General features: G+C 43.3%; 5 protein-coding genes across 5 annotated transcripts; all 5 read right to left on the bottom strand.

The window, feature by feature from the left end:
• Positions 1 to 137: 137 nt before the first annotated feature.
• LOC119745216 (arrestin domain-containing protein 3-like) lies at positions 138 to 4,110 on the bottom strand. Its single transcript, XM_038221439.1, has 6 exons — positions 3,993 to 4,110; positions 2,767 to 3,014; positions 1,913 to 2,092; positions 1,298 to 1,489; positions 577 to 763; positions 138 to 298 (listed from the first exon to the last, which is right to left on the bottom strand). The coding sequence occupies exons 1-6, from the start codon at positions 4,108 to 4,110 to the stop codon at positions 138 to 140; spliced, it is 1,086 nt and encodes a 361-aa protein (XP_038077367.1).
• Positions 4,111 to 4,697: 587 nt separating this feature from the next.
• LOC119745215 (arrestin domain-containing protein 3-like) lies at positions 4,698 to 10,789 on the bottom strand. The gene is made up of 7 exons (XM_038221438.1): positions 10,352 to 10,789; positions 9,719 to 9,832; positions 8,633 to 8,877; positions 7,893 to 8,078; positions 6,835 to 7,032; positions 6,349 to 6,508; positions 4,698 to 6,062 (listed from the first exon to the last, which is right to left on the bottom strand). The coding sequence occupies exons 1-7, from the start codon at positions 10,605 to 10,607 to the stop codon at positions 5,902 to 5,904; spliced, it is 1,320 nt and encodes a 439-aa protein (XP_038077366.1). The 5' UTR covers positions 10,608 to 10,789; the 3' UTR covers positions 4,698 to 5,901.
• A 35-nt stretch (positions 10,790 to 10,824) lies between these two features.
• On the bottom strand, positions 10,825 to 16,822 carry LOC119745489 (arrestin domain-containing protein 3-like). The gene is made up of 7 exons (XM_038221860.1): positions 16,414 to 16,822; positions 15,777 to 15,890; positions 14,691 to 14,935; positions 13,952 to 14,131; positions 12,918 to 13,115; positions 12,467 to 12,626; positions 10,825 to 12,183 (listed from the first exon to the last, which is right to left on the bottom strand). The coding sequence occupies exons 1-7, from the start codon at positions 16,601 to 16,603 to the stop codon at positions 12,023 to 12,025; spliced, it is 1,248 nt and encodes a 415-aa protein (XP_038077788.1). The 5' UTR covers positions 16,604 to 16,822; the 3' UTR covers positions 10,825 to 12,022.
• A 1,444-nt stretch (positions 16,823 to 18,266) lies between these two features.
• Positions 18,267 to 23,198, bottom strand: LOC119745491 (histamine N-methyltransferase A-like). Its single transcript, XM_038221861.1, has 4 exons — positions 22,801 to 23,198; positions 22,350 to 22,660; positions 20,928 to 21,263; positions 18,267 to 19,928 (listed from the first exon to the last, which is right to left on the bottom strand). The coding sequence occupies exons 2-4, from the start codon at positions 22,582 to 22,584 to the stop codon at positions 19,546 to 19,548; spliced, it is 954 nt and encodes a 317-aa protein (XP_038077789.1). The 5' UTR covers positions 22,585 to 22,660; positions 22,801 to 23,198; the 3' UTR covers positions 18,267 to 19,545.
• Positions 23,199 to 24,737: 1,539 nt separating this feature from the next.
• LOC119744344 (melatonin receptor type 1A-like) lies at positions 24,738 to 26,903 on the bottom strand. The gene has a single exon (XM_038220217.1). It carries the CDS (start codon positions 26,752 to 26,754, stop codon positions 25,540 to 25,542), a length of 1,215 nt encoding a protein of 404 aa, XP_038076145.1. The 5' UTR covers positions 26,755 to 26,903; the 3' UTR covers positions 24,738 to 25,539.
• Positions 26,904 to 27,040: the final 137 nt, after the last annotated feature.

Below are 27,040 nucleotides of genomic sequence, written 5' to 3'. Positions count from 1 at the left end.
AAACATGTATACATATACAATATATTACAAATGCAATTCAACACATTACAATTTGCCGATTATGTGCACAGTATTCTACACACATGCAGATTCCCCAAAATGGCGTCGTTGTAAACAGCGCCCTCATTCGCCTGTATTCATTTGCCTGAGAGATTGAAGTAAGGGTAACGAGGGACGAAGTGGTCCTCACTCCTGAAGTAATCCTCCCGGTCCTGTCCGCCAGTGGGTTGATCGGGCACTCCCACCGCCTCCTCGTAAGACGGGGGAGATGCCTCCTGCAACGCGTCGTATGAGGCCGCTGTGTGTTAAAACAAATTAACGTGAATACCAGCGTTTTTTAGAAATAGAGGGCGCTATTAGGTTCGGGTGAATGGAATCCATAACCAGCAGCGCTCTCCTGTAATGTTTGTTCATATCTCGAAGGCTCATGAAAATCATGAGTGCACGGCCTTAATTTATTAAGTAAGGTTTAATAGCTGACCATCAAAACATTGATCATATTTAAAAAGTGAGACGATGTTTCACAGTTATTCAGCATGAGTTGAAATACACGTACTGTATGACTAATATTAATACCTGAAGATGTGCATTTCTGAGAGCTCCTTTTCTCAAGTCGTGCTGCTAATTCGGCCGTGAAATCAGTAGCAACCGGGAGGCTGGGCACGGGGGCAGCTGGGAGGCTGAGCACGGGGGCAGAAGTGCGCAGCGGCACGGTGCCGATATACACTAGAAATCGAACCTTGTCCAAATCAGCTTCCTTGATCTGTTGAAGAAGCAGGAGTTGTGAAATCAAATTCAGTCAATTCAGTCGATTCCTTACTTATGGGGATTCGGGTAGGCGTAGCGGTGCTTCCCTTGACTTCCAACTCTGTGGGCCTATAGGTTCGGGTCCGGTCCCAGATCAGTGGCTTGGATTTTCAGTCCCTACCTGATTCTAAGATTTTCCACTGGAATGTCGATTTGTTGTTTTTTTCCCTTAAATATCATATATCCGTATTTTCTCAAGGTTTCTTTATTTCCATACTACATCGCGGTTGCACTTTTGAAGAACTCAAGCACTTTTATACGCCTCGAGCAAAACAAGCTGTTTACATGAGAACACTGTTTGCAGGCCTACTTGTAAAGATTTTAAAACTCTGGCTGTCGGTTACCGAGAAAAAAACAGCAACCGAGAAAAACCAGATCCCATTATTCTGGTCTGGTGTGTCGACAATTGTGTGCTCTCTCCAATTCGAATGGTGAAGTGACGCCCGTACATGCAAAGCACCAAAAGAGTAGAGTTTAAAGTGTAGCCTACCTGGACGAAGTACTCGATGTCAATGAGACCGCAGCCAACTAAGCCCGAGGCTGGTACCGGGGGAATCAGCAGCGGTCCTACCGTGAAATCCGTCCTATCCTCCCGCTGGCAAGCCACCTTCGCACTCGCTGTCGATAAAGTGACATCTTCAGAGCGGTTGTTGTCAGTCACTTTGAATTTGAAGATAGTTTTCTGGAGAAAAAATATTCAAACCAGACATTAGAATGTATGTCTATGATTTCACAAAGAGTAGGCCTATGGTATCGCCACTGTGTTGCTTGAAATGTTATGGCTTACTCCTGGAGATACGAATTTGTAAGTTGGATTCATTGATACCCAAGGTATGGCCGGAAACTATGCGTGTCTATAGGCAATAGTCTACATGCCTATGCGGCAACAGTGCACTTTCATTCCCACCAGGAACTAGTGCTCATATGCCTATTCTATGAACATTTAGCCATTCTGAAACATTTAAATAGAATTTAGTGCACTCTGCTAGGCTCACCTTGTCTTTTGCGCTAGGTATTAAAGGACTACATTTTTGACCAACTGTGTACAATTGCCGGTTCATGATTGCTTTAAACATTTGTTAACATAGAGTGTTGAGATTTGCACCTGAACGAGTTTTGCCTTAAACTGCCTCTGATTCTTGCCGACGCGGTTATCCACGTGACCGGTGACAGTGATGCTTTCGCCGGGCACATAGCCACGCCTTGGCAGACCGACCGTTGTGACATTCTGCACTCGTCCAACGTTTAAGAATTGACGCGTTGTGGTCGTTTTGTCCACCTCTGTCTGAATGACAAGAACAGAAAAATTGCTGTACTAGGGTATGCAACCTCGTCTCCGTAATGTGTTAAGCATTACGCTACTACTACCAGTGGCTTTCCACTATTGTCTTAAGAACATGAGAAGCCAAGAAATAACTATTAAAAAAAATTGCATTACACTGTTCTTTCATCCTTCTTCTTTAGAATTTCCATCGCTGTTACGATCAGTCAAAGACCAAATTCAGGGAGAGGGACGATTCGGGTTCCATTATTCCATTTTTTTTAACGAGTATCCCACATGGGCGTCGCTAGAGTGTGTGGGGGTGAGTTTGTCTTCCAGTCACTATGTGAACATGTTAACAAAAGTTGTCCACATAATGCAGGTTGTGTTCGCCTTCTCTGGACAACAGGTTTGTTAGAGGCATTTTCGGGTTAGGGTTATCAATCACAGAATAAAGCGAAACATTCAAGGAAATCAAAAATAAAATTGGGGTTGAAAGAGTTTTCACAGTTTGAGTAAAATTATTATTTGTACCGAGTTTTCAGAACTACGCGAAAACAAAGGAATGTCCACATAGCGTATGTAAAACAAACATGGGTGGGTCTCCGCGTGTGGAGTTCTCAGATTGAGTCTATACACATGCAAAACCTTAGAGTTTTAGATTCTCAGAAGAACAAGAGGATGAAATTGAATCTAACCTGCACGTCAGCCATGGTGTTGAGATCAGCTGTGGGTCCGATCATACTGAAGTGCTTCAGTGTCTTGTAATCCTTGGTCAGGAGCAACTGCTTGACGGACACAGTTGCCTTGGCCCAGTAGCGAACATATCCCACTTTGCTCTCGAAGGAAAATGGGAGGGGCTGGATATTAGGGAGCTGGAACTCGAACGGGATACGGTTCGTTCCCGGCTGGATTTCAAGTTTTCTGTCAGTTCTCTGTCCATGACCTGCAGATGGAACATTGAAAGACATAAAGGGACTGACTTATCATGCATGAAGATTAAAGGTTTGGTGTTATTTTGGTCCGAAACATTTTCGAGGCTATGAAGAATAAAAAAGTTAGATCATTTTGATCGCAACTAGATGTAGACCTGAAAACATTGATTTGGGCAATATTCTTTTATAGGGCATTATACTTATCTGTACTAAAATGAGAAAATCGTATAAAAACAGCCACATTACTAACCTGCCTCGAAAACATCCAAAGTTTTATCGAAGTAATCCTCTTTAAATTCATAGTTCCCGCCATTATTTTTATTATGTCCATGCATCCTGGCGATACCTTTGAATTGCATCCGGATACCTACAAACAATAAGAAAATCCTGACATAATTATATTCTGCCTATTAATAGGCATGAAGCTTCATTAATATTCATGAACCCAACGCTACCTTCTTGCAAAGCCTGCTTTGAACTTTCATAACATGCAACCCTGTGTGTTCGTTTAAATTGTTCAGAAATTACAGAAAAGGTATACTGAAAACGGGATTTGTCTAGAAACCATCGGCAAACTATCGGTGAACCATCAGGAAACCATCGGGAAACCATAAGGAAACCATAGGGAAACCATCGGGAATTTTGTAACAAGGAAAAGACAAGTTCACTTCTTTATGTTTTTCTTTGGTTACTAAAGGCGGTTTGCTGAAATTATGGTCATTTACCAAACCCGACCTTGTCTCCAGATTCGGGTACATATCTGACTCCAGAACCTTTAGCCTTCGTGTTAAAATAAAAAGAAACACTCCACAATTGAACCTCACATTATAGGATGTAAAACACTGACGTACAGTCTTAGCCGAAGTCCCCGAAGTGGGGGCCTTACATACATATCTTCCGACGCCAAAACCGGAGAATTTATGCCTTTTATGTTTGAAAAACCACCTGCTCATTAATACATTGATTGATCCCAAACATATTGTACTTACTTTTCATGTTTTTCGAACCGTCCGAGTCCACCTCCATGTTAATGTGCCCCTTGATGACGTCGCCCTGACCAAACACATTCTTGTCCAAGACAATCTGTAGATTTTTCAATTTTCCCATTTCAAAGTATCTGTACGGATTGACTTCACAGCTCAAAAATGCATTACAATGTTGCGGTTATATTGCTCAACACAACATGTATTATACAGACAGCTTAACGAGGGAAGTGTCTCACAGGCCCTACGTGTATTTCTTCTATGCCATGGTTGTTTTTACCGTGACTTGATTTTTCCAGCGGTACGCGTGCAAAGTCCATTCTGGCTTTTAATTATTAAAATGATTTTCTTTTCATTAGGAGGGCGTTTACAAGATAGAGAGTTCAAAGAGCATGACGTCATGTATCCATAGTTCATAATGATAGTACATGTCGAGTACTTGTCTGGACATACGAATACAACGGAAGTGTAGGGTAAAGGTTATATACGTTGCAATGCATTATGGGGCCGATTGCGCTGGCAGTTTGGATTTAGTGTGGCGCGCATGCTGTCCCACTATGCATTGGGATTTAGTGTGGCGCGCATGCTGTCCCACAATGCATTGGGATTTAGTGTGGCGTGCATACTATCCCACAATGCATTGGGATTTAGTGTGACGCGCATATTTACGACAGATACTGTGACAAAAGAAAGACTATTAATACGTTTCCATTAAGTAATCCACAATTAAAGGAACTGACTTTATTAAATAAATAAACTTTCAAAATTCTGCATATTGAACTTTTTGAGCTGGGATCCATGGGAGATCAGTTGAGTTTTTCTCACTGAAAGGATCACGCAGGATAAATAAGAAAGAAAGAAATAAACCTTGTTTGACTGAATTATTACTTTACAGTCTTTAAAGAAATAAAAATTTTGTCATAAACTGCATATACGATTGTGTATTTCACTATGATTTTACATTACATGTTAAGTGATTTTACATTACATGTTAACCATTCAGGGTTTCAACTGAGGAAGGCAAGGCATCCTCCCTTTAGATTTTATGTCCACGTGATATTCTTCTAGTTAATAACATAAACATTTTATGCTGAAATTCTCGAAGACAAGTCTAACATTTTTACTGTCGTTATTTTTTCTAATACTTTCCTCGTTCCCTGTAGTCTTGGTGCAGGACGTTCTTAGCGGGGTAATTCGGTACAGCCTTTGTACCGCGCGCAGCTAGCATGCGTGTTCCTTGTCCTGATCACTGATCTCAATAGAAAGACCTCCGATCCTATATGGCGCCATCACGAACCTCCAAGAACCGCACGCAAAGCTCCTTGTTGGCTTGTGAATAGAGGGCGCCCTCTTCGGTGAACCGCTGCTAAGTCCAATGAACCCTTGCCCGCTGAAACATCGCACAAGGTAGGACGTCTTGAAACCAAGACTACGTTCCCTTAAATATATATATGTCGTTTCGATCAACTCACAAAAATCCTTTCGTAATACGTTGAGAACATTACCATAACAAAACTGCGTTCACGCTCAAGTGAACAAAGTATTACTTAGAGGAGGAAAGATTTATGGCTTACTGGAAATTTCGACAGCCATTATTGCATTAGTTCCTAGCCAGAAGACCCTAATTAATTTCGCATGGTTTGAAGCGCCGCTTTAAAGGATTATCATAGGCGCTATAAGACTCCAATTATTATTATTATATTAACAATCAACAAGATGAAGAAACAATAATGGCACATCCCAAATTGGCAGTCATCGGCAAGCTACGTCCACAAACAATGGTTTCTTACCTAAAGAGTTAATCAACCAGGCCAACGTCAATAACCTTGGTTAATTGTTACACTTCTGTTTATACACCAAAATGGCGTCGTTGTAAACAGCGCCCTCTTTCGTTCAAGAACTTGTTTAGTCCTGTTTATCTGCCTGAGAGATTGAAGTAAGGGTAACGAGGGACGAAGTGGTCTTCACTCCTGAAGTAATCCTCCCGGTCCTGCCCACCAGTGGGTTGATCGGACACGCCCACCGCCTCCTCGTAAGACGGGGGAGGGGCCTCATGCGAATCGTCGTAAGAGGGCACTGTGTGTAAAGAACAAAAAGGGTGATAACAATATCGTGAATAAGCCCCTTTTTGAGAAAAAGAGGGTGCTATTAGGTTCGGGTTAATAATAAAATTTTTACCTAAACCAATAGCCCCCTCCTGCTTTGTTTCTTTTCATACCTATAAAAAGGCTCATGAAAATCCTCAGTGCATGGATTTTCATCAAAATATTGATCACTTTTTTTAATAATAAATTGTGAGACGCTTGTTCGCACATACTCAGCAATGAGTCGAAACACTGAATGGCTAATATTAAATTAATACCTAAAGGTGTCCGTTCGTCTGGGCTCCATTTCTCAACTCGTGCTGCTGATTGGTCCGTGAAATCACTGGCAGCCGGCAGGCTCGGCACAGGGGAACGAGTGCGCAGCGGCACGGTGCCGATAACCAGTGGAAGGATTCCACTTCCGTCCAAGTACTTTATCTGTTGAAAAAGCAGGAGTTGTGAACCATTGATAAATTCAATGAGCTATACCAAAACGGCATGTTTTAATGAAAAGCGCCACCAAGTGTCAAATGGTGTCCAATTATCTTTTTATGTAACAGCGCCACCAAGAGTCAAATGAATTGTGTCGAATCGGCTCTGGCTGTTGTGTTTGAAACCGAGAAAAACTAACAACCGAGAAAAACCAGATCCAATCATTCTAGTGGTGTGTCGACAATTTTGTGCTTTCTTCAATTCTGATTGGTGAAGTGATGACGTTCGCTCGTGCTTAAAAGGCACTAATTGATATTGGAGGTGTAGCCTACCCTGACGAAGTACTGGGTGTCAATCAGTCCGCAGCCAATTAAGCCTGAGGGTGGTACCGGGGGAATCAGCAGTGGTCCTACCGTCAAATCAGTACTCTGGCCCCGCGGACAAGTCACGCTCGCACTCGCTGTCGATAAAAGAGTATTCCGAAAAGGGTAGCAGCTCTCCTTGTTCACTGGGAATATAAAAATGGATTTCTGCAAAAAACAATATCCAAAATAATACATAAGAATGGAGGTTTATGATTTCATCATCATCATCATCATCCCCATCCCCATCATCATCATCATCCTCATCATCATCATCTAGCGGTCGCAACCGAGATCTCGTTCACAACGCCACGCCAGGTGTCTTTATCCCTCATAATGTACGGAAGGTCTTCAATTTCACATTGGGTATCTCTGCCAATCACATCAATGTAGTTGAAGGGTCTTCGTCTTCTATTAGGCCATGGAAGTCTCCAACATCATACCTCAGATATGACCTGGTTTACAACACGGTAGCAGTGGCCAGCAAAGCGAACTCTTCGTTGAGCAACAATAGCAGAGAAAAGTGGAACGTCTCCGTAAATCTGTTCTTTAGTCCTGCGCTCACGCCATGAGATGTTCTGCACCCTTATAAGAAGCCTGGTGTGCCATAAAGGCTCCTTTGAAGCTCCTTCTTCATGGTCCAAGTTTCGGCTCAAGAGTATGATCGCGCGTTCCACTGAATTGCTTGAAATACTATGGCTTAGCCTACTCGGGGAGGTAAGAACTTGTAAATTGGAATCATTGATATTCAAGGAATGGGGAATTTTAGTATAATAGGCAATTAGTCAAGTCTGCGGCAACACTAGAATTATCCTATACAGCAACTGACAGTGGATTTACATGTCCACCACGTATATATATTACGACTATTTTAGCCATTCTGAAACAATTTAACAAGATTTTGTGGCTCTGCTAGGCTCACATTGTCTTTTGGCCTATAAGGACTACACTTTTGACACACTGTGTACAATTTCTCTGTCATCATTGCTTTGTAACATTGGAACAAAAGCTGCAGACATTTTTTTTACCTGAACGAGTTTCGCCTTGAACTGCGTCTGTATCTGCCTGCCACGATTTTCCACATGACCTGTGACAGTGATGCTTTCACCAGGCACATAGCCACGCCTTGGCAGGCCGACCGTTGTGACATCCTGCACTCGTCCAAATTTAAAGCCAAGGAATTGACGCCTTGTGATTGTTTCCTTGAACTCTGTCTGAATGACGAGAACAGATAATTTGCTTTACATTGGTATGCAACCTCGTCTCCATTTTCTACCAGCAGCTTTCCACTACTGTCTTAAGGGGCTGAAAGTGGACACTTGAACACGAGAGATACGAAATAAGTTAAACATTTTAGGACCGCTCATACTCTCTAAATTCCAAAGAGTGAACATTCACTCCATTCGAGTGAAGATTCACTCCCCCAGTCGGAAACTGTATAGGGACTAGACGTTTTAGAGTGAAACTTTTTTCTTCATTCGTAAGGATCGAGTTTTCACTCGAGCTTCGACTGAAGTGGTTCATTTTTCAGACTTTTTCAATCGAAATTGAGAGTGATTTTCACGCTAAAACGTCTTGTCCCTTATTTCACTCTTTAGAATTTGGAGAGTAAGTCCGACGCCTCATAGGTCAGACGCGCCTCGTTAAGTCCGACAAAATCTCACTGCTCCGTGAGAGCGGAGTTCTCAGATCGGGTCTATATAGCCTACATGCAGAGCATTAGGGTTTTAGATTCTCAGAAGAACAAGAGGATGAAATTGAAACTAACCCCCACGTCAGCCATGGTGTTGAGATCAGCTTTGGGTCCGATCATACTGAAGTGCTTCAGTGTTTTGTAATCCTTGGTCAGGAGCAACTGCTTGACGGACACCTTCGCCTTGGCCAGGTAGATGACACCGCCCAGTTCGTTCGCGAAGGAGAACGGGAGGGGCCTGTCAGTAGGAAGCGGGAACTCGAACGGGATACGGTTCATTCCCGGCTGGATTTGAGGGTTTCTCGCAGTACTTCCTTGATCTACAAATGGTGCATTTAAAGACATTACGAAAGTGGCTTAGGCCTAACTTTTGTCTATAAAGATGATTTGATGCAAAAACAAATACATGAAATAAACGGAACGGCGTACTTCTGCTACCCTGAGACTCTAGCAACCTTGTTATGCATGGGGGATCAGTAATGTGTGGAACAAAGTCGGTAGTCAATTTGTCCCGATGAATTACTAAAAAGCGCCAACCAATTTGACTGATATTGTAATTGAAAGAGGTATTATGTAACAATACCCACATGAAAGATGTATGCTTCACATACATTGTTGGGACCCTGTTTAATAGCACCAGTGGTGTTAAACGTTTACACAGGTGGTTCTATGTAGGCTATACCACCGGTGTTTAATGTACACCATATTTTCTGCAGTGTAAACACAGTATGACCTTCCCCTAGGGATTATATCTGCGCTGCAGGGTACAGTGCGCCCTCCAGCGGTCTCAACTACACGGTGGAGTGACATTTATGCAAATAAATGACACTGCACTGATTCACCGATCGATTGTAATTAGATTTCAGCACACGCAAAAACATGTGCCATTTTCAAGGTTGTTCAGATGATTTTGACCGCAAGTAGCTGCATTCCTGAAAACATTTATTGGGGCTATATTTAATTTATGAGGTATGATATCATACTCATCTGTACTAACTGCGAAAATCGAACACGTTACTCTTTTTAACACGTACAATTTTCTTATGTTGATAACACTTTTAGACAACATGAAACCCGTGAACTAAAGTATAAAACGTCCGGAAAACATGAAAAGATCGTACTTTTTGGATTTGTTTAATTTGAAACTCAGACGAGACTAACCAATATCGAAAACACACAACGTTGTATCGAAGTATTCCTCATGAAAATAACGGGGATCATATTTCCCGCGCTTTAAATAGATCCTGGTGAAACCTCTGAATCGCATCCGGATACCTGCAGACGAGAACAAGCATTTAATCCTGTCATCATATTCATGCAGATTATTATTAATATTCATAAACCCCACGCGACCTTTTTTTGCAAAGCTTTGAACTTACAGCATGTCACAATGCGTTTTCGTTAAAATGTCAAAACATTACAGGGACAAATACTGAAAACGGGATTTGTGTAGAAACTGTCGGGGATTTTGTGGCGAGGAAAAATGAATTAATTTCTTCATGTTTTCTGTGTTATTGTTTTACTGAAGTTCATTCACCAAACGCCGAATTCGTTTCTAGCTCTGGTTATTATCTGACGCCAGAAGCTTTTATTGTCTCTTTACAAAAAGTAAAACTCCAAAATCTGACGTCACATTATAGGATTCGATGATCCCCAAACACAACATTGACTTCAGTCTGAGACTGAGTCCCCTAAGTGAAGGACCAAAGCCAAAGCCAGACAAAGGCCGATGTTTCAAAAACACCTGTACAGTTATACATGGATTGATTATTCAACATTCATACATGTACTTACTTTTCACATCTTTCAGGGCTTCCGGGTCCACCTCCATGGCAATGTGCCCCTTGATGACGTCACCCTGACCAAACACATTCTTGTCCGAGACAATCTGTAGATTTTGCAATTTCCCCATGTCAAAATATCTATGCGGATTGACTTCACCGTACAGCTCTAATTTGTTCAACACAACAAGTATACAGACAGGTAAACGTCTATAGCTGGTTGGTTTTCCCTGTGACTTGATATTTCCAGCCGTGTGCGCAAAGTCCATTCTGGCTTTTAATGATTAAAATGGTTTTCTTTTTATGCGAAGGGCGCTTACATGACGTCACCATCCATAGTTCACATTCACAACAGTACATGTCGGGTACGCGGCATAGACCTGTCTCGGGAACTACCACTGGGCAATGCATTTGGATTTAGCGTGACGCGCATATTTGCGACAGATAATGTGTCAAAAGAAAGACAATTAATACGTTTCCATTATTAGTAATCCACAATTAAAGGAACTGACTTTATTAAATAAATAAACTTTCATAATTCTGCATATTGAACTTTTTGAGTTGGGATCCATGGGAGATCAGTGAGTTTTTCTCACTGAATGGATCACCCAGGATAAATAAGAAAGAAATAAATAAACCTTGTTTGACTGAATTATTACTTTACAGTCTTTAAAGAAATAAAAATTTGTCATAAACTGCATATACGATTTTGTATTTCAATATGATTTTACATTACATGTTAAGTGATTTTACATTACATGTTAACCATTCAGGGTTTCAACTGAGGAAGGTAAGGCATCCTCCCTTTAGATTTTATGTCCACGTGATATTCTTCTAGTTAATAACATGAACATTTTATGCTAAAATTCTCGAAGACAAGTCTAAATTTTTACTGTCGTTATTTTTTCTAATACTGTCCTCGTTCCCTGTAGTCTTGGTGCAGGACGTTCTTAGCGGGGTAATTCGGTACAGCCTTTGTACCGCGCGCAGCTAGCATGCGTGTTCCTTGTCCTGAACACTGATCTCTTTAGAAAGACCTCCGATCCTAATATGGCGCCATCACGAACCTCCAAGAACCGCACGCAAAGCTCCTTGTTGGCTTGTGAATAGAGGGCGCCCTCTTCGGTAAACCGCAGCTAAGTCCAATGAACCCTTGCCCGCTGAAACATCGCACAACGTAGGACGTCTTGAAACCAAGACTACGTTCCCTTAAATATATATATGTCGTTTCGATCAACTCACAAAAATCCTTTCGTAATACTTGAGAACATTACCATAACAAAACTGCGTTCACGCTCAAGTGAACAAAGTATTACTTAGAGGAGGAAAGATTTATGGCTTACTGGACATTTCGACAGCCATTATTGCATTAGTTCCTAGCCAGAAGACCCTAATTAATTTCGCATGGTTTGAAGCGCCGCTTTAAAGGATTATCATAGGCGCTATAAGACTCCAATTATTATTATTATATTAACAATCAACAAGATGAAGAAACAATAATGGCACATCCCAAATTGGCAGTCATCGGCAAGCTACGTCCACAAACAATGGTTTCTTACCTAAAGAGTACGTTAATCAACCAGGCCAACGTCAATAACCTTGGTTGTTACACTTCTGTTTATACACCAAAATGGCGTCGTTGTAAACAGCGCCCTCTTTCGTTCAAGAACTTGTTTAGTCCTGTTTATCTGCCTGAGAGATTGAAGTAAGGGTAACGAGGGACGAAGTGGTCCTCACTCCTGAAGTAATCCTCCCGGTCCTGCCCGCCAGTGGGTTGATGGGACACGCCCACCGCCTCCTCGTAAGACGGGGGAGGGGCCTCATGCGAATCGTCGTAAGAGGGCGCTGTGTGGAAAAAACAAAAAGGTGATAACAATATCGTGAATAAGCCCCTTTTTGAGAAAAAGAGGGTGCTATTAGGTTCGGGTTAATAATAAAAATTTTACCTAAACCAATAGCCTCCTCCTGCTTTGATTTTTTTTCATACCTAAAAAAGCTCATGAAAATCCTCAGTGCATGGATTTTAATCAAAATATTGATCACTTTTTTAAATAATAAATTGTGAGACGATTGTTCGCACATACTCAGCATGAGTCCAAACACTGAATGGTTAATATTAAATTAATACCTGAAGGTGTCCGTCCGTCTGGGCTCCATTTCTCAACTCGTGCTGCTGATTGGTCCGTGAAATCACTGGCAGCCGGCAGGCTGGGCACGGGGGAACGAGTGCGCAGCGGCACGGTGCCGATAACCAGCGGGAGGATTCCACTTCTGTCAAAGTACTTTACCTGTTGAAAAAGCAGTTGTGAACCATTGATCAATTCAATGAGCTATACCAATAAGGCATGTTTTAATGAAAAGCGCCACCAAGTGTCAAATGTTGTCCAATTATCTTCTTATTTGACAGCACCACCAAGAGTCAAATGAATTGTTTCGAATCTCTGGCTGTTGTGTTGGAAACCGAGAAAAACCAGATCCAATCATTCTAGTGGTGTGTCGACAATTTTGTGCTTTCTACAATTCTGATTGGTGAAGTGACGTACGCCCGTGCTTAAAAGGATACTGGAGGTGTAGCCTACCCTGACGAAGTACTGGGTGTCAATCAGTCCGCAGCCAACTAAGCCTGAGGGTGGTACCGGGGGAATCAGCAGTGGTCCTACCGTCAAATCAGTACTCTGGCCCCGCGGACAAGTCACGCTCGCACTCGCTGTCGATAAAAGAGTATTCCGACAAGGGTGGCAGCTCTCCCTGTTGTCTGGGGATATAAAACTGGATTTCTGCAAAAAACAATAGAATGGAGGTTTATGATTTCATCATCATCATCATCATCATCATCATCATCATCATCATCATCATCATCATCATCATCATCTAGCGGTCGCAACCGAGATCTCGTTCACAACGCCACGCCAGGTGTCTTTATCCCTCAGTATGTACGGGAAGGTCTTCAATTTCACATTGGGTATCTCTGCCAATCACATCAATGTAGTTGAAGGGTCTATGTCCTCTATTAGGCCATGGAAGTCTCCAACATAATACATCAGATATGACCTGGTTTACATCACGGTAGCAGTGGCCAACAAAGTGAACTCGTCGTTGAGCAATAATAGCAGAGATAGGTGGAACGTCTCCGTAAATCTGTTCTTTAGTCCTGCGCTCACGCCATGAGATGCTCTGCACCCTCATAAGAAGCCTGGTGTGCCATCAAGGCTCCTTTGAAGCTCCTTCTTCATGGTCCAAGTTTCGGCTCCAGAGTATGATCGCGCGTTCCACTGAATTGCTTGAAATATTATGGCTTAACCTTCTCCGGGAGGTAAAGAATTTGTAAATTGGAATCATTGATATTCAAGGAACTGGGAGTTTTAGTATAAATAGGCAATTAGTCAAGTCTACGGCAACACTAGAATTATCCTATACAGCAACTGACAGTGGATTTACAGATCCACCACGTATATATATTGCGAATATTTTAGCCATTCTGAAACAATTTAACAGAATTTTGTGGCTCTGCTAGGCTCACCTTGTCTTTTGGCCTATAAGGACTACACTTTTGACACACTGTGTACAATTTCTCTGTCATCATTGCACAAAAGCTGCAGAAAATTCTTTTTACCTGAACGAGTTTCGCCTTAAACTGCGTCTGTATCTGCCCGCCACGATTATCCACATGACCGGTGACAGTGATGCTTTCACCAGGCACATAGCCACGCCTTGGCAGACCGATCGTTGTGACATCCTGCACTCGTCCAAAGCCAAGGAATCGATGCCTTGTGGTTGTTTCCTTGAACTCTGTCTGAATGACGAGAACAGATAATTTGCTGTACATGGGTATGCAACCTCGTCTCCATTATGTTACTACTATCAGCAGCTTTCTACTGTTGTCTTAAGGGGTTGAAAGTGGACACTGGAACACGAGACATGAAATAAGTTAAAATATTTGGGATCCGCTCATACTCTCTAAATTCCAAAGAGTGAAAATTCACTCCATTCGAGTGAAGATTCACTCCCCCAGTCGGAAACTGTATAGGGACTAGACGTTTTAGAGTGAATTTTTTTCTTCATTCGTAAGGATCGAGTTTTCACTCGAGCTTCGACTGAAGTGGTTCATTTTTCAGACTATTTCAATCGAAAATGAGGGCGATTTTCACGCTAAAACGTCTAGTCCCTAATTTCACTCTTTGGAATTTGGAGAGTAAGTCCGACGCCTCATAGGTCAGACGCGCCTCGTTAAGTCCGACAAAATCTCACTGATCCGTGAGTGCGGAGTTCTCAGATCGGGTCTATATAGCCTACATGCAGAGCATTAGGGTTTTAGATTCTCAGAAGAACAAGAGGATGAAATTGAAACTAACCCCCACGTCAGCCATGGTGTTGAGATCAGCTTTGGGTCCGATCATACTGAAGTGCTTCAGTGTTTTGTAATCCTTGGTCAGGAGCAACTGCTTGACGGACACCTCCGCCTTGGCCAGGTAGGTGACACCGCCCAGTTCGTTCGCGAAGGAGAACGGGAGGGGCCTGTCAGTAGGCAGCGGGAACTCGAACGGGATACGGTTCGTTCCCGGCTGGATTGGAGGGTTTCTCGCAGTACTTCCTTGATCTACAAATGGTGCATTTAAAGACATTACGAGAGTGGCTTAGGCCTAACTTTCGTCTATAAAGATGACTTGATGCAAAAACAAATAAATGAAATAAACGGAACGGCGTACTTCTGCTACCCTGAGACTCTAGCAACCTTCTAATGCATGGGGGGATCAATAATGTGTGGAAAAAAGTCGGTAGTCAATTTGTCCCGATGAATTACTAAAAAGCGCCAACGAATTTGACTGACATTGTTGATAGAGGTATTATGTAACAATACCCACATGAAAGATGTAGGCTTCACATACATTGTTGGGGACCCTGTATAATAGCACCAGTGGTGTTAAACGTTTACACAGGTTGTTCCATGTAGGCTATACCACCGGTGTTTAATGTACACCATATTTTCTGCAGTGTAAACACAGTATGACCTTCCCCCAGGCATTATACCTGCACTGCAGGGTACAGTGCGCCCTCCAGCGGTCTCAACTACACGGCGGAGTGACATTTATGCAAATAAACTAACACTGCACTGATTCACTGATCGATTGTAATTAGATTTCAGCACACGCAAAAACATGTGCCATTTTCAAGGTTGTTCAGATTATTTTGACCGTAACTAGCTGCAGTCCTGAAAACATTTATTGGGGCTATATTTAATTTGTGAGGCATATTATCGTACTCATCTCTACTAACTGCGAAAATCGAACAAGTTACTATTTTGAACACGTACAATTTTCTTATGTTGATAACACTTTTAGATAACTTGAAACCCGTGAATTAAAGTATAAAACGTGCGGAAAACATGAACAGATCGTACTTTTTGGATTTGTTTCATTTGAAACTCAGACGAGACTAACCGGTATCGAAAACACACAACGTTGTATTGAAGTATTCCTCTTGGAAATAACGGGGCTCATATTTCCCGCGCCTTAAACAGATCCTGGTGAAACCTCTGAATCGCATCCGGATACCTGAAGACAAAAACAAGCAGGAAAATACTGACATCATTATTCATGCAGATTATCATTAATAGTCATAAATTCCACGCGACCTTTTTTTGCAAAGCTTTGAACTTACAGCATGTCACAATGCGTTTTCGTTTAAACTGTCAAAACATTACAGGGACAAATACTGAAAACGGGATTCGTGTAGAAACTGTCGGGGATTTTGTGGCGAGGAAAAAAAGAATTAATTTCTTCGTGTTATCTGTGTTATTGTTTTACTGAAGTTCATTCACCAAACGCCGAATTCGTTTCTAGCTCTGGTTAATACCTGACGCCAGAAGCTTTTATTGTCTCTTTGCAAAAAGTAAAACTCCGAAGTCTGACGTCACATTATAGGATTCGATGATCCCCAAACACAACATTGACTTCAGTCTGAGACTGAGTCCCCTAAGTGAAGGACCAAAGCCAAAGCCAGACAAAGGCCGATGTTTCAAAAACACCTGTACAGTTATACATGGCTTGATTATTCAACATTCATACATGTACTTACTTTTCACATCTTTCAGGGCTTCCGGGTCCACCTCCATGGCAATGTGCCCCTTGATGACGTCACCCTGACCAAACACATTCTTGTCCAAGACAATCTGTAGATTTTGCAATTTCCCCATGTCAAAGTATCTATGCAGATTGAATTCACCGTACAGCTCCAATTTGTTCAACACAACCAGAAACAGACACATAAACGTCTACAGCTCGTTGTTTTCCCTGTGACTTGATATTTCCAGCCATGCGCGCAAAGTCCATTCTGGCTTTTAATGATTAAAATGGTTTTCTTTTTATGAGAAGGGCGCTTACATGACCGTGGTATCTTTAGGGGAGCGGGCACTAGAAAGAGTCAAACGTGGCGGCCATTTTGCACGAGACACTCTCCGGTGTCGTTTATTCAACATCAAGAGAGGGCGCTCTTTAACATTAACAGCAATACGTTAACACATTACAATGACGTCACCATCCACAGTTCACATACACAACAGAACATGTCGGGTACGCGGCATAGACCTGTCTCGGGTACTTGGCATAGACCTGTCTTGGAAACTACCACTAGGCATAGACCTGCCTCGGGTACTAGGCATTGACCTGTCTCAAGTACTAGACATAGTCTCGGGTACTAGGCATTGACCTGTCTCGGGTACTAGGCATAGACCTATCTCGGTCACTGGGCATGGAGCTGTCTCGGGCACTAGGCATAGACCTGTCTCGGGTACTGGGCATGGAGCTGTGTCGGGTACTTGGCATGGACCTGTCTCAGGTACTGGGCATAGACCCGTCTCGGGTACTAGGCATTGACCTGTCTCGGGAACTACCACTAGGCATAGACCTGTCTCGGGTACTACGCATAAATCTGTCTCGGGTACTAGGCATAGACCTATCTCGGTCACTGGGCATTGACCTGTCTCGGGCACTAGGCATAGACCTGTCTCGGGTACTTGGCATAAACCTGTCTCGGGTACTAGGCATTGACCTGTCTCGGGAACTACCACTAGGCACAGACCTGTCTCGGGTACTACGCATAAACTTGTCTCGGGTACTGGGCATAGACCTGTCTCGGGTACTAGGCATAGACCTGTCTCGGGTACTGGGCACCGTCTCGGGTACTAGGCATAGACCTGTCTCAAGTACTAGGCATAGACCTATCTCGGTCACTGGGCATAGACCTGTCTCGGGTACTGGGCATAGACCTGTCTCTGGCACTAGGCATAAACCCGTCTCTGGTACAGGGCATATAGCTGTCTCTGGTACAGGGCATATAGGCCTAGCTGTCTCGGGTACTGGGCATGGAGCTGTCTCGGGTACTGGGCATGGAGCTGTCTCGGGTACTAGGCATAGACCTGTCTCGGGTACTAGGCATAGACCTGTCTCGGGTACTAGGCATAGACCTGTCTCTAGGCATAGACATGTCTCGGGTACTAGGCATAGACCTGTCTCTGGTACTAGGCATAGACCTTTCTCTGGTACTGGGCATGGAGTTGTCTCGGGTACTAGGCATAGATCTGTCTCGGGTACTGGGCATGGACTTGTCTCGGGTTCTGGGCATAGTTCTGTCTCTACTGGGCATAGTTCTACACTAGAATCTAGAACTAAACTGGAATCTTTAAAAGACTTTTCAGGTCATAATAAAGCCATTGTGTGGTCACGATGTCTTGTTATGCATCTGGTCACAGGGTAAGTCGTCATAAATGCCAATCAGTCAGTCAGTCAGTCAGTCAGTGATCGAGATATGCACAAGGTGCAATGGGCTGGCTCGTCTGGGACCGGCAAAATCTACATTGTTCATCTTCATGTCTCACTGCTGAAGGACGCGAGGCACTATTGACAAAGGGAGGACCAGCTGAAACAGAAATGGATGCTCAACAAAAAGGACTCTTAAAAGTCTCACATTTTTATTTCCTCAAAAACAGTTAAATATTTCAATCATTCAGATAAACGAGTTCCACAGAGGTAAAAGGTAATTTCAAAAACTTGCGTAAGTAGAAAATTTCAATAGTGGATCATACCTACTCCATGAAACTTCCAAAAGGTGTGTTTTTTAATCTGCGGACATCAGTTCAACAAATCGTTGTGTCTCTCTGTTGGGGAGTGAGTGAGTTATTAGTTAGTGAGTGAGTTATTTAGTTAGTTAGTTAGCTCGTAACAAACGTTCAGCCCACGCGCCGGCTGACGGCGGTAACCGCAGCTCAATGAAAGGTGATAACCCGTAATCCGATAATCCCATAATCCGTAATTCATAGACAATGATCCGCAGCTTCAAAGATCATTTCGAGGTGTTCGGTTAACATATCTGTCACCTCTCCGTTGTTTCCAATGAGGTAGCTGTTGGGCAGTTTCACACCGATAACGAAGAAGTATACAGTCTGGTACTTACAGATACAAATATAATTAGCACTTGAACTTGACTATTAAACTAAAATAAATTTATGGCGTAAGTTTTCGTAGCTTTTAAAGCTACTTCATCATACAGACTCACACAAGTGTACGTTTTTGAAAATTTACAACCGAAATAGACATACAACAGACACGAAAGAGATATTCAAAATAAACTCGGACTATTTCAAATTACAAATATACATTTGTTCCGATAAAATCTTGTTCAGACTCTTCATGTCATCACCAAGGCACAGTGTCACATGGCGATTTTGTGATTAAAAATGTGCACTGACAAACCTATAGTAGCTACGAGCTTCCCACTCGAGTAGAGATTACACGAACATTCACCGTGACACATGACCCCTTCACCTATGACCAAAAAAAAACCGCCCTCCACCGAAACCCTAATCGATGTCCGTAATGCGCATGCGTCAGTTGCTAAAAGAATGATTATCGGACTTTACTAAGTTTGAAAACATCATGAAGAGCCAAGAACGAGAAGAATAGGCTGAATTTCATTTTAGCGATAATCAGGACTCGATTAAACACAATTAAGGGAAGAAAATTGATTTTTGGAGGGGAAAAAATAAAATGTACAATTCCTCAGAGATTCAAACCCGAAACATGCAGCGAAACCACACTGATTGCCATGGATTTGAAACCATAAGAACGTATCCCGAATCAGGTCACATAATGTATTCGTTCACGTGATATGTTTCACGCATGCGTATCACGGTCAATGATGATGGAAACTTAACTATAACTCCTTCCGGGAAGTTGCCATTCTGGGTTTCCATGCGATGATGTGCTCCGAGTCGTAGTACAGGAACTCTTTGCCGTCCCTGCCGGTGGCCAGGCTCCTGAGATAGGCCTTGAACTCCTCAAGGACGGAGGAAGACACGCTCTCTCGGAAGTTCAGGACATTAGAGAGGAAGTCCAGCAGCAGGGCGCCCTCTTCCGACGAGTCGTCGAAGGCGGCCGTGATGTCGAAGTCGTGGTGTTCGTTGAGTTGGCCGCAGACGGCGTGCGGAATGCTGTGCCCGCTGAAGTAGTCACGGAGGTCGCGACTGCTGAAAAGTGGGTTCAGGTCGTCCTGTGCGAACCGAAATCTCTCCTCGATCTTGATGACGTCACACTTTTCTGAAAAACACAAGCCAGAAAGATGTTACCTATACAGTCACGGACCATGCTTTAAAGGGAATGTACATTTTGTACATCATTGGCTTTCGCTTTAATTTTTAGAAATGAACTATTTGAGGGGTTAGTATAATATGATCAAATATTGTTACACTGACATGTTTGAAGTTTTGTGTTCGAAAATGCTGGAAAAACCAAGAAAAACAAAAATGTTCAAGAAGTCTGGTTCCCTGACTCAATTAAAATTTAAATGGATCAATTTATAGATGCCGAAAAATTGTGAGGTAAGGGAACCAGTCTAGCTGGCCTGCACTCGTTCATGAACATGTAACCAAAAGCAAACACAATTCCAACGGTGGTCGGCCGACCACCGTTGGAAATGAATACAAAAATACCATTTTCTTGAAAATGACTTCACACCAGATGCCATAATTTTACAGGATGCTTTAAAGAGTGTCATTTACCAACATCCTAGTTAGGTATTTCGTAAAAAATTGGTAGTTTTATTTTTCGATGTTTGCAAATGTTGTATTTTCCCTTTAATGAATTATGAAGTGGGTCAAATAGTTTAGCGTCTATCGGAACGGATTATTTTATTGTCTGGCAGCAAATAATTAAAACTGGAAAATAATGGGGTCCATAACTTAACATAGACTGGGGTTTTGGGGTTGGTTTTTGGGGGTCTATGTCTCATTCAAAATTGAGTAACTGTTTGTATTGTTTGAAAATTTAGCAATTTAGAAAATGAATCTAATTTCGGAATGAAAGTTGAAAAAAAAAGACAATAATCATATTGCGGCCATCTTGATTTTTCCCACTCAAATCAACGTAACAAAAACGAGGCTGGCAGGGAAAATAGTCTGGTTCCTTTCTGCACAAAAAACATTATCATTCAGTACTGTTATTGGATACAGGGAGCATGACTGAAATGGTGGCAGCATGATAAAGGGAAACACAACTTTAAAGAGCGCCATCTCCTGCCCACGCAAATACAGTCCGTACCTGACTCCAATGCTACGAGTAGGACGCCCCCAGGCTCCAAGCGGCTGTACAGATAATCCAGCATTGAATCCATATCTGGCTCGTAGTAGAGACAGAACAAAGCGCTGATGAGGTGGAATTTGGTCTGGTCCCCAGACTGCTCGCTGGAGAGCCTGTACTGGGCCAGGGTCTCGGCATGCCAGTCGAAATCCACGCCACGGAGCGCCGACTGCTGCTGGATGTCCTTAACGCGGGCATTGTAGAGGTCAAGCTGGGTCACGCTGGGGTCGACAACAGTGTTGTGGATGGATCGATACGTGGTCAGGACACGCGAGATCAAGTTACATTCCACTTCGCCTACAAGGTCAAGACACAGGACATTCGAATTAAGGCGCGTGCCACTGAAAAAAGCAAGGCCATTGCTTCGTCATTTTGCTGCCCATACCAACCAGAAAAAATTATCTTAAATTCCTCATTTCAATTGGACCGACTATCGGTGGAGGACATGGGGGTGTGGGAAGGGGTTACGGGGTAGGTTTCCTGTAATTTTCAGGCAAATTTGCAGTGAATATGTTTAGTTCTGAATTCATATTCAGAGTGGAGTGATGTGGCCTCGTGGTTAAGGGCATCGGATTTGTGGTCTGCGGGTAATTCTGCAAGTTGTGGGTTGGAGTCCAGCCTGGGGTTATGGTGCATGTGCCCTTGGGCAAGGCACTTTGTCACTCATTGCTTCTCTCTACCCAGGAGTAAATATGGGTACCTGTGAGGGCAGAGATGGTTATACTGTGTCTGATTTAGCTTCCTTGCGCCTAACAGGCTGCATCGAGCTGTATACTCCCCAGGGAGCTGAGATGGTATTTGGAATGTTTCATGGGCTCAATGAGTAGGGGTAATAATGATGTAGCGCCTTGAGCACCAGTCCTGGTGGATACGTGCGCTTTATAAATAGCCACTTTTATTATATTTACTAGTTCTAAAGCCAATCTGTCGATTTATTATAGCTTTCATTATACTTGTGATGCCTATCCCTTCAAGCACCTGTCATCATAACTTCTTTTTTCAATACCACCCATTTTTATTTCAGTGTTCTCATTTACTGTTTTAATTTTTAATTTATATTGATTGGATTTTAATTTGAATTCATTGAAAATCTGGAATGCTTATCTTTTATGTTTTGTATATGTACTGTTAATTTTTTTTTGTAAACCGTCAGGTGTTGTTTTTAATCTAATGATAAACCTGAATTGACTTGAATTGAATTGAACAAGGCAGCATACAAGTTTTTGACATTCAGTAATCCTGTAGGTCTACGGAAATCAAATCTTTTCTACGTTTGAATTTTTGAACTCTAGGAAAATTAATCTTGATTAATAATAATTTGATTAATAGTATAGCATCATGACATGTCCGTCCCCACAGCATAACCAAAACAATGTAGATTACCTTCGCCACTTCCTACACCCAGGATCCGCAGTTGACCTCCCTCCGGCACGGCGACATCCAGCTTCTCCAGAATCCTCGTGCCCAGGTCATCCTTCACCCATATCTTGTAGTCGGCCAGCCAGCCGGACACGCCTTTGTCAAACTGCGCGATGCAGCGGAGATAGTGCTCGTAGTCGTTGCACAAGCTAACCAGAGAGGCGGATTGCGAATTGTCCTTCGTTATTTCCGCCATCATACTAGTGCAGTTCTATACACTCGTCCCCCTAGATCCTCTCCGCTGGCTGGCGCTGGCAGGCCCCACGTTCGATGGACTGACAACCAGGCAACAAAGCAAAAGTCAACAGACGGTCTTTAAACAAACAGCCGATATCCCCAACAAACGCTCGCAATCGATTTAAAGCAGAGTAAAATAATGATAATTCACAATCGGACAACCCTTTTTTTAATGTACCTTCTGTCTCGCGTGGAAGTTAATTAGCCGGAACTCTTGTCTACTACCGACGGCTGTAGGTGTTGACCACTACAACATCTACCGTCTATTTATCACAACAGCGTTGAGTCACTCACATTATACAGCCCTACCGTTGCAATATCATTGCTCCGTGAAGGCTACGCACGAAACGACTGACCTCTCCTTCTTATTATGGTCAGCGGTAATTTCAAGGGCGCAGGACAGTGTGGTACCGATATGCCTACCAAGTTTATGTACATGTACATGTACACGTTGTACATGTACAGCTACAACCCCTGTCAATGCACTTCCACTGAGACGCGGCACGCATTATACAATCCATAGTACGAGCGTCCTTGACCTGGGTTTATTATAAAATGCAGGGAACACTAGACATTTTTGGTAATATATATTAATTATTCACATCGTACACAAACCCATAAATATTATAATTCGCAGTTGAAGGTATCCACCTAGCTCGTGCGGGCTGCATAAGCCGTGAGGTCAATTGCAGGGGAATCGTCATGAAAACAAACCGTCAGTTCAGAATTGAAGGTTTTGGCCTGGGACGATTGGGCTGAATTGAAATCGTGGACAATGGAGGTACCTAGAAAAAGGTCAACGAGGGCAAGTGCCCGAGGACACGCCGCGATCACACTGAGCTTGCGCAGTGGACGGAGTACGCCACGCGCGGGGTGGACAACGAGAACACGGCGTGCACTACGTCTCCTCATTTAGGGCCAGGGGAATCAATCCCCCATAGGCTGGGTTTTATCAGAGCTGGGAGCTGGGGGATGGGTTATTGAATCACCCCCCCCCCCCCCCCCCCCCCACACACACACACACACACACAATTTTTCGTGATGAGAAAAAAATGTGGATTAGTTGAGGTATTCAACATCTCAACGTCAAATTAGGTTTTGCCCTTCAAAAAAAATTCCATCTTATAATAACGTCTCAACGACCAAAATGTATTGAATAGCACTGAAGAGTAGAGAAAACAAAGTACAAAAGCTTTTAAAATGCGCCTATGTTGATGTAAGCGCGAGTATACATAATTGATACATCTAAATCCTGAAGAGCGCCCCTTAGTGTAATTTGGTGAAAATTCCATCCAAAAATTATCACCCCTAAAAGTAGGCCTGAAGCTCATCGCCATTTTGAAAAGTGATGCCTGTAGTGCACTCTATTGAAAATTTGAGCAGTTCAATTTAGGGCTAATTGAATACTTTCATCCGAATTTCACAGAAATACGAGCTCGCAGTCCCGTTTTCGGCTACCTTGTTGTTTTTTTTACAAACCCTCTAGTTTACGACCCACAAAATGATAAGCCAAAAAGATGGGGGCGTGCAAATCGTGATGTGGCCGGCGTAGGCGACAATTTAGGGCCTAATTGGCCCGCAACCTTTAATCGAAGTGACGGAATCGCTCATGCAGACCTCCCTAGCTGCCACGCTGTCCAATGGCTCCAATGGCATAATATTATTATGGCGACCCCTTTAATTCACTGAGAAAGTGCATGTGACGTCACCTCCTCCCCAGTACTATGTCAGGCGCACTTCCTTGACAACTTGCATCTTTTCAATAGATGGGAAAAGGAGTACGGTACTATACGGACTGTGAGCCGCAGATATGCCAGAAATGACTGGCATGCCTGAGGATGACTTCAGTCGTCGACTACGGAATGTCACGGTTCAGGCAGCCTGAGAGAGTAATCGGCCAACATAATAGAAAATGAAAACACAGACAATCAAGAAACAAGGGACGTAAATCCCGGGTATATATCCCCCACACTTTTTTGTTTATTTTATTTTTTATTTTATATCTTCAGACAATAAATAAAAATCTATTATAAAAGAAAAGAAAGATTGTCCCGGTCTAGACAAAAGTTTGTAAAAAAACTGTCATCAAAGACCAGGGGAGGGGGATGGACTATTTTATCCCCCCCCCCCACTTTTTGGTGATGAGAAACATAAAATGCGGATTTCTAGGTATTTTTCGAACTTCCTAACATACATAATGACAAGCAATATGTATTCAATTGCACTGAAAAATTTAGCGACCAGTAATTTCTATTTTTGTCCGTGTAACTGCAGATGTATTGATTGGTATAAAGAAGATTGTCAGACCCTTCGAAAATGCCTAGCTTTAAATAATTTACAAGAGGGTGTGAGAGCCACGCCCCCTACCCGCCCCGCTCAAGGCCTTTGCGCCCACCAGAAATCGGACAAAAGTGAAGGATTTTTTTATTGTTTAAAACAAAAAATAATGGCCCCCATGCCTCCCCTGGCAATTTCACCACTGCTAGCTGCGACTAAACATGAAATAGAGGAGATCACTCGAATGAAGTTCATCAAAACAATGGACAAAGTCTGAGTCATTTTAAAATAGTTTACTTTACAATTTCGGGTGATGTTGCAGATGACGCTTCGACAGTGTTGTAGTCGAGTACTTTTTTCCGAGTACCGAGTACTGCCGAGTACTATACAGGCAGTAACTAATAGGCCTGAGACCTAATGACGTCACGCTTTGTTTACATGTGCGCTTTTCTATGTGGTAGACGGTCCCTACTTCGTCTAGCTTCCCGACTTCGCTCCCATAGGAAAGCGCATTATGTAACCAAAGCCGTTACGTCATTAGGTCTTAGGTCTATAGTGTGCGCTGCTTCTAGTTTTCTCTCTTCCTCATAAAAGTCTAAATGAATTAGAGATTATTTTCAATCTATGTTGTTCTTTAGGTTTAAGTGGGCTTCCCCACTGACCTCTTGCTGTGCGCCATCAGAGCTTTTAGCGCGTTAGATGGCTCCTCAATCTGCGAGTACTGGCATTTTATCAGGCGTCGCATCACTTTCTTGAACTGTGGATGCTTGGCTCCGTAGATGATCGGGTTGACGATGCTGTTGCAGAAGAACAAGAGGCCGCCGAAGAGCAAGAAGCGATCGTTGTTGGGGATGAAGAGCGCCACGCAGTAAGGAGTGATGCAGACGAAGAAGGCACAGACGGCCATGAAGAGATTCTTGGTGATCTGGAGCTGCTGGCGGTTGATGCGATCCATGTGGGCAGACTTGGCCGCAGTGGCATCCTCTACCACCACAAAGGAACTATTGGAGCTCGATGTGGCACCTGTGGGAGCGGTATCACTGATGCCAGAGTGCATGGCCTTCTGTTTCTTGAAGTGTCGCCGGACGTGCACGAAGATCATGATGTAGCTGGTCACGATGATGACGAGAGGGATCGGGTAGGAGACGATGGTCTGGATCATCTCGAAGGTCTTGGCCTTCGGGTGGGTGTCCAGGTCGCTGCAGGAGTGATGCTGCTCGTCATAGCCCCAGCCGCCGATGCCGAACAGGGGTGGCAGGGACATGGCGCAGATGGGGACAAGCCAGTTGACGGCCACGTTGATGACCAAGTTGCGCCTGGTGTAGATGCTACGATAGAGAGTCATGGGGTGCTTGATGAGGATCAGTCTATTCAGAGCGATTGAGGCCAAGTTGAAGAGACTGGCAGCGGAGCTGATGTAGAGAAGCAGGCCGGCTATCGAGCAGGGAACCTCGGTAGACCACGGCCACTCATCCCCGGCACTGAGCAACCCCACGCTGCTCATGGGTGCCGCTAGGCCGGCCAGCAGGTCCGCCACGCTGAGGCTGACCACGAAGACATTAGTTGACGTCCGGAGCTTCTTGCTGAACACCACGGCAAGGACGACCAGGCTGTTACCGGTGATGTTGGTCAGTGAGATCAGGAATATGAAGACGGCTACCACGACTCTGTCGGCGTAGGTTTGCAGGGAGGCGCTCATCGGGTCCTCGGTGCTCGGAAATACCGTCATGTTGTCCATGCTGGAAACTGCCGTTGTGTTTGAATGATCGATTGAAATGTTGCTCAAAAAACGAGCTGACGGACTGTTGTCAGCTAGCGTATAATTCACATCCATCGTGGTGATTGTGTGGTTCATTTTGGTAGAATTTTAGGATGATTCACCTTTGTGGGTACGGGTAGGCTTTCTTCCGTGTTCAAAGCGGACATCAACCTACAGATCGGAAAGAACAAATCGGAAATGCTCAAATAACAACAGGAAAACAATCACAGCAGCATTTGGAAATCACGAAAGCCCGTAATAGTGCCACCACTTTTTTCAAAAGCGATAATTTTTTTTCGAAAGCAATTATTTTTTTTACAAAAGAATTTTTTTTAAAATAGAAAATAGAATATTTCTGTTCCCCCTGCATGGGATGCCAGTC

This window comes from Patiria miniata, unplaced genomic scaffold (genome assembly GCF_015706575.1).
Source record: "Patiria miniata isolate m_02_andy unplaced genomic scaffold, ASM1570657v1 HiC_scaffold_7, whole genome shotgun sequence".
Taxonomy (NCBI): domain Eukaryota; kingdom Metazoa; phylum Echinodermata; class Asteroidea; order Valvatida; family Asterinidae; genus Patiria; species Patiria miniata.
Note: the sequence above shows the minus strand (reverse complement) of the source record. Positions and strands in the feature narration are given on the sequence as shown.